Source organism: Benincasa hispida, chromosome 12, assembly GCF_009727055.1.
Source record: "Benincasa hispida cultivar B227 chromosome 12, ASM972705v1, whole genome shotgun sequence".
Classification (NCBI taxonomy): domain Eukaryota; kingdom Viridiplantae; phylum Streptophyta; class Magnoliopsida; order Cucurbitales; family Cucurbitaceae; genus Benincasa; species Benincasa hispida.
This window is the reverse complement of record NC_052360.1, coordinates 18,728,090-18,737,975: the sequence shown is the minus strand read 5'-3', so window position 1 is coordinate 18,737,975 and position 9,886 is coordinate 18,728,090. Positions and strand designations below refer to the sequence as shown.

The 9,886-nt window shown below is 34.5% G+C and overlaps 2 protein-coding genes across 6 annotated transcripts; one reads left to right on the top strand and one right to left on the bottom strand.

Annotated features, from left to right (window-relative positions):
* Positions 1–892: 892 nt before the first annotated feature.
* Positions 893–3,531, top strand: LOC120067085 (myosin IB heavy chain). Its single transcript, XM_039018484.1, has 4 exons — positions 893–1,267; positions 2,209–2,527; positions 2,901–2,959; positions 3,046–3,531. Exons 1-4 carry the CDS (start codon positions 1,006–1,008, stop codon positions 3,081–3,083), a joined length of 678 nt encoding a protein of 225 aa, XP_038874412.1. The 5' UTR covers positions 893–1,005; the 3' UTR covers positions 3,084–3,531.
* Positions 2,501–8,789, bottom strand: LOC120067084 (probable inactive receptor kinase At4g23740). Of its 5 annotated transcripts, none has more exons than XR_005478925.1 (4): positions 8,411–8,631; positions 5,722–7,056; positions 4,330–5,121; positions 2,501–2,636 (listed from the first exon to the last, which is right to left on the bottom strand). XR_005478925.1 is itself a non-coding variant. In XM_039018481.1 (4 exons), the coding sequence occupies exons 3-4, from the start codon at positions 6,962–6,964 to the stop codon at positions 4,418–4,420; spliced, it is 1,947 nt and encodes a 648-aa protein (XP_038874409.1). In that variant the 5' UTR covers positions 6,965–7,056; positions 8,411–8,523; positions 8,642–8,789; the 3' UTR covers positions 4,171–4,417. The 5 variants fall into 5 exon arrangements, 4 of the variants coding, with proteins under 4 accessions (XP_038874409.1, XP_038874408.1, XP_038874410.1 ...); XM_039018481.1 differs by lacking the exon at positions 2,501–2,636 and adding an exon at positions 8,642–8,789 and having other exon boundaries at positions 4,171–5,121; positions 8,411–8,523; XM_039018480.1 differs by lacking the exon at positions 2,501–2,636 and having other exon boundaries at positions 4,171–5,121.
* Between the last annotated feature and the right edge of the window lie 1,097 nt (positions 8,790–9,886).

The window sequence follows — 9,886 nt, the reverse complement described above, 5'->3', positions numbered from 1 at the left end:
CACATGCTTAGGGGGAGCCTAAGTGTTATCGCACTGATATTCGTATACTTAAGGGAGCCTATTTTCAAGTGAGAGAGAGTCTCACATCTAGGGAGGCCTAGGTGATTAATTGAGTTGGATTCTATGTGTATCATTGTAATCTTCACTATTCACAGTTAAGTACAATATTGTAATTTTTTTACTTTTATATATTGGTGAATTATCTTTTTTGGGCATACTGCCTCCCAGACATATAGGTGGTTGATCACCGAACTAACTTACAAACTTTTGTGTTCATGTTTGATTTACTATTTGTTACTTAATTATTGTCTTTATCACTGCTAGGATGTCTTGTGTGACATCTATTTAGTGCGTGCGAAACCACATTTCAAATTTTCATATTTAATAATTTTGATGCAATTTTATTGCTTTTCGATTTTTTCCTTTCTAACATATATTAAATAAAATGTTAAATTATATATATAAAAAAGAAAACAATCACATATAAAAATTTTATATAGTTTTCAATTATATTCATAAACTTAAAAATTGTTGGTTTTTTATCTTTAAATTTTGAAAGTATTCCAAAAATATTTTTTCTGTTAAAAGAAATAATGAAAATTGACATGACATTTGAGATTTAAAGACGAGAGAAAAAAACTCTTTAATAGTTTTTTTTTTCTTTTGGAATAAATTTGAAATTTCAAAATTTAAAGGTTAAAAATGTAAAGATATAATTGATATCTTTTTTTTAGTACAACAATTATAGAGAAAAAGATCGTATAATTATAGAGACATAATTCATCTTTATGAATAAATTCAAGAGTATTTTGTATAATCGAGTTGAAATAAAATGGTTTATCTACCGATCTATGTTCAGATTGGATTAACGGGAAAAAAAAATTATTACAAAAATTGCTTCAATTCACCATGGGGGCAGTAACGACAATTTCTCGTTTAGAAGTCGAGGCTCCGAGAAAGAAACCCCTTTTCTTTCTCGCTTAGTCTCAACTTTGAACGATAACAATGGACTCCAGATCCCGGAGGCGGGTCCTCATCGACGACCGATCACCGGCTGCCGGAGCTGTGGAACAACCGGACATCGCCGGAACCGACGACGATGTGCAAGGATTGAAATTGCGACCCTCCGATGGGAATGTGACTGAAGGTCAGGAGCCCTTTATGGGCATCAAGGTCCGTCGGAAAGCTTCTCTTCATCGTGATTACAAGGGGGATTACATCGATGTGCCCTCGAATCAATTCTTGATGAAAATCCTGCAAAAACAAGGTTAAATTTGTACCTACCGCGTTGAGTTTTTTCTTTTGCTTTGGTAATTCGCCTTCGTATCAATGTATTTCGTTTCTGGAATTTGTAAATTTAGTTGATCGATTCTACTTTTTTCTTCCTTATTTGTGAAATTGTATGTCGATGATAGTTTTCCATATCGAGAATTGCGAATCTGTTACTTTCTTAATGGATAATAACCCTTCGTTCTCTTGGTGTACTTTATGATGATCGGGTGATAATAAGGGGGAAATGCTTGCTTTAGCATGTTTAAAATTGTTATCTATTTGGGCACCGTGTATTGTGTAATTCCTAAGATTGATGTTTTCTTTTTGTATTGTGTAGTTTCCTTTTTGAATTTGTGAATGAACGGAAATCCTTTAAGCTTTGGCTATTAAGTATTTTGGATGAATGTTTAGTGGGGTGAAAATATGAGAGCTTTTGCTGGGCTGTATTTTGTTGGATTTATTTTGTTGTATGGATTTAGCAAGGGCACCTTTGATTGCATTATCGTTTTTGGAAATCGTGTTTATTTCCTCTCAATTTCTTTACTATGGTTTTCACCTCCCTTAAGAGAAACATTTCAATCCTTAGCTAGATTTCAAAAATAAAACAAACTTGGAATAGCTTTAAAACATTGTTATAAAGTAGATAACAAAACGGAGAAACTCATAGATGGAAGTGGTGTTTGTAAACTTAATTTTGCGAAAGCTAAAAACTAAAAATCCAAAACCAAATGGTTATCAATTGTGGCCTATGAGATTTGATTTATTTGGTTTAACTCTGTGAGTCGTCCAAGGGTGTTAAAGTTTCTTCCAACAGTCCCTACTCTTGCAGAATATTATGGTTTGTGTTACGGCTGTAGCAGCTATTCATGCACGTCTTCTTTTGCATTCTATCTCATACTCCATAACCAAGTTCTACCATGTTCTTTATCCCTGCAGGTGAGCAGAGTGTGCTTTTTGCAGATAAAGTTTTGAAGTTCACTGCTTCCGGGAAGATGAAAAGGCGGATTCTTTTAATAACAGAGTTTGCCATCTATATCATTGACCCAGAAACTGATACCCTTAAAAGGAGGATTGCCCTGGCTGCTGTAGATAAGATATGTTTAAGCGAACTAAGCGATAACTTTTTTACAATTGTAATTCCAACTGAATATGATATACTGATGGCAAGTACTCGGAAAACGGAGATTGTAACAGTCTTGGTTGAAGCCTTTAAGAGTTCCTCTGATTATGAACTTGAGGTTGTATTCTCCAACAGGTAATTGACATTATCTTCTCTATTTATTGCTCCCATTTTGAACTGAATAAAACAGTTAATGAGCTTTTGCCATTTACTTGAGCTTTGAACAAATGGTGATGAAAAGAGGCTGCATGAGATGAGAACGAGATTGTTTAGAATGTTGAACTTCAAGCATAATTGTAAAATTTTCCATTTTGCCTTCAACAAGGAGAGTTCTATGACTGGTTTTAGAGGCTCATTATTCTCTGAACTGATTTAGTTGCCATTTTAGATACCCATAATAGTTCTTTATTCACAAATCGATTTGTTTCTTCTTGTTGAGTTTTAGTGTAATGAGGGATAGTTGTGCTTCTTTTTTTTTCCCCTAAATTTGTGGTACCCCTTTCTTTAGGTTTGTATACAATGCAGGAGGTGAACTGATTAAAGAAGTTCAATTTGAGGAAGTCGAAGGTATGAATACTCTCTTTTAGAGTAGGAATGTAATCTCTTTTGATCAAATTCTTAAGTTTTTTTTTGCCTTGCTCCATAATATACAGGTGGTGTGAAAACAAGAATATTGAGGAAGCAGGAGTGATTTATAATTGCTATATCGGTCAGTATCTGATGGAAGCAGCTTGATCTTCATCTTCTTTTAGAAGATAAAGATTTGTTAGCCAGTATACTGCTTGGTCATTTTGCATCAGATCAAATTGAAAAGTTGTATTTCTGTATTTGAATGCAAAGTTAGAATGATTTTGTGGTTGTTTTGAAGTATTGATTATTGTATTTGTTCATTGTACAAAACTAGACTCGTGATCTTTGGAATTTGAATTTGTAGATTCTTGAACCATTTGAATCTGTATAGGAATCAGAAATAGTTATGATTTTTGTGTTAAGAGTGTTGGTTCGAGTTAGTTCTAAGTCTAGAATGAGCCCTTTGAAGGGTGTTTGGAGTGAGTGAAGCGGAGTTGTAAACTTCACCTCTTATTTGGCTCAAGGATTTGGTGGGTTCCACTATTAAAAAAACGTTATTTTATACCTTATTAAATTCTTATACTAAGAGCTCCAAAAGTTCACAATTTCTTAGGGATTCGGTATTCTACCTCTTGCTACAAAGACCCATAAGTTTGATGTAAATGAAGAATTTTTTATGTTGATGGCCTATATGTTCTCGTGCTATAAATGAACCTCTATGATTTTTATTTTTGGACAAAATCCGACCTCCTCACCTCACTTCTCTTGAAGGGAAAAAAAATGAAGTCTACTACGTAATAGTAGGAATGTTTTGTTACAGCCAAATCAAGTATAGTTGAATTGGCTAGTAATCATGAGCTATGTAGTTTAAAACTCACTCTATTTGTACTCGAATTTTCTTCTTTTTTTTTTTAATGAAAAAAATGGTAAATAAATGTATAATAATAACACATGTCAGGTCATAGAAGGGAGGAGGTATGAAAATTTTTATTAACAGGACAATAAATTTTCCCATAAAAGTTATTTCTCTTCATCTTCTCTTTAAGAAGAAACATGTTTTAGAGTTCAAAAACCTTTTAAACATTAATTTAAAAATTCAAAGATTAAGAATTTATTGATGTTCTTCTAAAGTTCATCGTGAGATGAGAATCAAACCATACATCTTTTATAGGGTAAGTAATGAAAACTTTGAAATACTAAACATCAAATAACATGAAAACAAAATTTTAACCCATTTTTAGTGAAAATAATAAATTACAGGAACTACTAAATTATTGTTATTATAAACAAAAAGGATGAAGAACAAAACCCAAAACCCGAAGGAACCAATCAAATGAGCAAATTTTGAAGAGCGAGTAAAAACTAACCTAAACAAATCCACTGGTTGAATTTGTTCATCCAGTTTCGAACAACTCGATTCCAATCCCAATGATCTTTCAACCAAAACCGAATTCCTCAATCGGATCTCGACGGACCTCCACCGTCACCCTCAGCCACATTCACCTGAATCTGGATCAAATCCTCCGCTACACGTTCCAACGCCGGAGGCGGCGGTTGGTTTCCAACGCCGCTCACCCGGCGAACTCCCTCCAAACGTGCTGCAACATCCGCCATTGCCGGCCGATCATCCGGAACTCTTCCTACACAAGATAGCGCAATCTGCAGCGTCTCTAACATCTCCTCCTCTATGTTCGGATACCTCAAAAGCTCCACATCGAACACCTCCGCCGTCCACTCCTCTCGGACCACCGCGTTCACCCACCGCACTAAGTGGATAATCTGATCGCCGCCGCCTCCGCCGTTGCCTCCCTTCGTATGCAGTGGAAACTTTCCAGTGAGGAGCTCGAGAAGCACGACACCGAAGCTGTAAGTATCAGAGGCTTGAGATGCTTTGCGAGAGTCCTTGAGTTCGGGAGCACGGTATCCAGCGGATCTGGTGGCCGGCGGGGCCATGAGGTTCATCAGAGCGGCGACGCCGACGTCGGAGACACAACCGTAGCCGTCGGAGTTGAGGAAGATGTTTGAGGCCTTGATGTTTCCATGTACGAGGAGTTTGCCGCAGTTTTCAGAGTGGATGCGAGCGATTCCTCTGGCGGCGCCAATGGCAATTCGGAGTCGAGCTTCCCAGTCTAGAGGAGACTGCCGTTTCTCTCTCGCAACTACAAAATTCCATATTCACAAATCAACCCTCGAACTTCAAGAATTGAATGTTTTGGCTTTGGATTTTTGGTTTTTAGTTTCTTAGCTCAATTTTGAAAACTGAAAAAAAAAAATGGTGTTTAAAAACTTGTTATTATTTTTATAATTTCGCTCCGAATACAACTTCTGAATAAGAAATTGAGAAAAAATAGACTTAATTTTTAAAAATAAAATAGTTACAAAATGAGACTTTAGAATTTAAAGCTTTACAATTCCTATCCCTAAATGGTTGTCTATTTAGTTTAATTACTATTTAGATTTTTCAACCTTGAATTCTGATCCAATAAATCTTCATCTTTATTGTTCCCGTGAGAACAATTCAACGATAACAACATCTAGATCTTTTCAGAGGTCGAAGACTTATCAATGATCACAACCAAATAAATTGAAAAAAAAAAATTACCCAAACACGCTTAACCACAAAGTTCTTTCTAATCAAATCTAGTGCATTAGTGTTTTTCTTCAGGTATTTAAGTTAATTTCATGTAAGGAACTAAATCAGTTGCATTGTACTAGAAATTAAAGTTGTATAACTTGAAAGGGGAAAGATAAGAACATACCGTGCAACATTGCAGAGACACTTCCATGTTGGTAAAAGTCAAAAACCATGAGTTTCTCATCCTTTGAATAATAATATGCCTTTAAACCACACACATTTTCATGTTCAATGCTCCCTAGTACCTCCATTTGCTGCTCAAATTCTTTCTTTGAAACACTCACTTCCTTCAACCTCTTCACTGCCACAGCATTACCGTCTTCTAAAGTCGCCTTATACGTCGTCCCAGACGTCCCCTTCCCGAGCACCTCGGAAGATGCTCTCAACAAGTCCTCCAGGTCAAACTCAAGGCTCTGACTTTGAAAAAACTTGAGATTGTTGCTTTGTGTCTCAGATCCCTTTTTCTTTACAAACAGATCTTGTTTGTCCAGTTTTGATGAGGCCTTGTCTTTTACTCCTCTGTTTGAACAGCACATAACCATCAAAATGACTGCTATTACTAGCCCCATTGCAGAACCTCCAATTATAATGCCCAAAATTGCTGCTTCACCAATTGTTGTTGTACCTTTCTTTGATGGTTGAGCATTGGGCGATGGCCCAGGACGAACTGGAGGAATGGCATTTCCATGGACGAGGTTGTTACCGGAGAATGCTCGACTTGGAAATCTTTGAAGGGACTGAGGAACATTCCCTGTGAGATAGTTGTTTGAAAGATCCAACTCCTGCAAAATAGGAAGGTGGAGGTCTGGAATCTCACCAGAGAGTGAATTATTGGCAAGGTTTAATGTCGTTAGCCGCGTCGTGTTTGAAATAGATTGAGGGATGCTCCCATTGAAGGCATTGTTGGAGAAATCAATGATGTTGAGATTCTTCCATACTGAGAAATCCAATGGCAATGGACCGGAAAACTTGTTGTTTTCCAAGTAGAGTGAGTTGAGATTTCTCAGTTTTTGGAAGTCGGAAGGGAAAGGCCCTAATATGTAATTCGATCCTAGACTTAGAGTTTCGAGTCCCGATAGTCGACCGAGAGTGTTGATCGGGATCGAACCATGTAAGCCAACTTCAGCCAATCGCAGAGCTACAACTTGAGATTCGGCATTGTTGCATTGAACCCCAATCCATTCTTTGCACAAAGAAGTGCTCTTCTTCCAATTGAGCGAGTGTGAATGATCCATCTTGTTAATAAAATTAAGCAAAGCTTCCTTGTCTTTGATTGGCTCTGACATGACCGGATAAAAAGTCGCTGCAAAACAGAAGACTGCAGAGAAAACGAAGACGACAAGCTCGAGGCCCCTTTTGAAGCTCATTTTAAACTGAGAGTTGAGGCTTTTTAAGCAAGAATGAATAAGCACCAAGAGGATGATTTAACAGTTTTCTTTGCTTCAATTGCCGGCTGCATCTTCACGGTTTCCGCAATTAAAGAGAAAAATAGCATGAAAAGAACAAATCAAACCAAGACGTGGTGACATAAAAAGACTGAAATTGCATTTAAGGTTTTACTTCTCATTTGACAGAAACGGATGGGAGGAGAAAAAAAGAATTGAAAACAAAAGATCAGCAATGGATTTACTATTAACTGCTAGTCTTCCAGGCTTGAGAAAAGCATGCTTAAGACGAAAAATTGCCATCTAAATCTACAGACTAAAAGCAAATATAAAACCAAAGTGAATCCATATCACTGGTTCAATCAGAAGAACAAAAGAAATGCCTCTGTTCAATAACAATTTCATTTTTCATTTTCCATTCTTAAAATTTATATTGGCTTTCCCACAAAATTTTTAGTATTTTTTCCGCCTTTGTATGGAAACAAGTTATTGAAGACTACACTTTTTCGTTCTTTGAAATTCAACTAAGGAAGTATACAACAAAACAAAGAAAAACAAAGTGTTGATAGGGAAAAAAATAATAATAAAAATAAATAAGTTGAAATAGAAAAGTTGCAGTGGATAACTACTAGTTTTCCAAAAAGCTAAGGCCCTTTTTTGTTTTTAAAATTTGTGCTTTTCTTTTCACAACTTCGAGCATAGTTTACATCTTTCTTTTAAGTGATTATTTAAACTCTTAGTCAAATTCTAAAAACAAAAATAGATTTCAAAGACTACCAATTTTAGTTTTTAAAACTTAGCTTGAATTTTAAAAACATTTCTAAAATGTAGACAACAAAACAAAAGAGTCCAATAAGTAGAATTAGTGTTTATAGACTTACTTTCACGAACCAAATGGATATCAAACGCTGCTTATATGACTAATAATTAATATTTTACTTCTCATTTTCTCAGTAGCCAAACAATTCAGAAACAACAGTGAGAAAATAGGAGCTGAAACAGAAGGAGTAGCAGAGGATTTACTTCTCACAAACAACCTCCCAAACTTCAACAAAACTTGCTCGAGATGCAAAAATGAAGCAAAGAAATGGTAAGAAACAAACGCATTAAAACCAAATGAACTTCAAAATTTTACTTCCCATTTTCTCAGTGGCCAAACAAGTTCAGAAACAGAATGAAGAAGAAATAAAGGAGTTGAAACATAAAGATTAACAATATACCAAATTTCAGCAAAGCATGCTCAAGATGCACAAATGAATCAAAACAATGAGAAAACTGAAGTGAATCAATATCATTTAGTAGTTCAAACAACGAGAACACCCTCAAAAGCTGAATGACCAGAAATCTAGATTATACTCCTCATTTTCTCAGTAGTCAAACAAGCACGGATATGAACAGAAAAAACCTAGCTATAGATTTACTTCTTACTTCAAACTTCCCAGAAGCTTTCTCAAGATCCAAAAATAGAAATCTCCATCAACATAACTCGAAACAAAGAGAAAATCGTATTCTCAGTCGATTGCATTGATTGATTGATGAAACTGACAAAAGAGAAACGAAAACGAAGTCTCAGCTGCAAGAGATTTTTTGTTTACTAGTGAAAAGAGAGCAGTTGACATCATATACAGAGAAAAATGGAAGGAGAAAAAGAAAACCCACATCAGAAAATGAACGAAAACGCCAAAGGAACAGGAGGAGGGTCCATGTGATATGAAATGGGGTTTCTCCAATTACTATTTTAATGGTAGAATTGCCGCCATTGATGGCTGATGCTGTTTCTTTGAGGCCCATTTTTGGTGGTGATTGTGGAGACATATTGACAAAAAGAGGGAGATGGCATTTTGGGTAAAATTATTCAAAAATGGGTCATTTCAATTTATTGAAATCAAACCTTTTAACTCATTTCTAAAACTATGATCTTTAGATTTTGCAATATTTGATTGAGATTAGGGTTTTCCTTTTTTTTTTTTTTTCTGTTTGGAATCCAAAGCATGTGATAATTTAAAAATATGTGGAGATCTTATTATGAAGATAAAGTTTGTGTCTTCTCATGAATAAAATATTATTTTTTGTACAGGGTTGAAATTTGAATGGACGATTCATTGTTTTTAGTTCGACGATTATCTAACTTTTTCGTCGATGATATATACCTTAATCAATTAAGTTATGCTGATTTGATGAACCCGAATTTTAAATCGTGATTTTGATGAAAGATTACTAATAACTTGTTATTTATGTACATGTTAGTAGATTTTTCTTTTTAAAAAAAAATGCTAGTAAATGATAGAGTTTAAATGGTGTGATTAATTTTTTATGAAAATACTATGATATGAATATTTTATAACGCTTTATTCCAATTACAAAAATAAAAATTATTTCCAAGCAGTTATAGGATTTTGGTAAATTGATAGTCATTGATGTTCCCACTTTTTCCTCTAAAATAATTGATGAAGTTTTGTTTTTATTATATATACATAGTGAAGGTTAGATTAATAAAAGGGAAATCTTTCCAAATAAAAAAAATGTTAAACTATTTACATAAATAGTGGAAAAAAAATTAATAGACTTCTATCCATGCTTATTGATGATAGACTTATACTTTCTATCAAAGAATATTAAAATATTACTATTTTGTATAAATAGTTTCTTTTGTTTTTCTGTTTTCGAAGATCCCCTTGAAAAATAGATTTTCTTATTAAATACTTTTTTAAAAATACTCTAATTCATTATATCATTTTAATTTCTTTACTAGAAAACGAAGTCATTGAAAATATAGCAATCAAATTCAAAACATTAGCAAATATAGTACAAGGCCAAAATAATTTGTAAATATAGTAAAATTTAGATATGAGCCTCATAATTTATTAGTGATAGACTATAAATAGTACAACAAAAAATCGAAAA

Excerpts from the sequence above, each read along its gene's own strand:
- LOC120067085 (XM_039018484.1), top strand. The coding sequence starts at position 1,006 with ATGGACTCCAGATCCCGGAGGCGGGTCCTCATCGACGACCGATCACCG. Across the intron at positions 1,268-2,208 it reads GAAAATCCTGCAAAAACAAG|GTGAGCAGAGTGTGCTTTTT; the intron begins GTTAAATTTGTA and ends TTATCCCTGCAG. Across the intron at positions 2,528-2,900 it reads GAGGTTGTATTCTCCAACAG|GTTTGTATACAATGCAGGAG; the intron begins GTAATTGACATT and ends CCCTTTCTTTAG.
- LOC120067084 (XM_039018481.1), bottom strand. The coding sequence starts at position 6,964 with ATGAGCTTCAAAAGGGGCCTCGAGCTTGTCGTCTTCGTTTTCTCTGCA. Across the intron at positions 5,122-5,721 it reads TGTCTCTGCAATGTTGCACG|TTGCGAGAGAGAAACGGCAG; the intron begins GTATGTTCTTAT and ends GGAATTTTGTAG.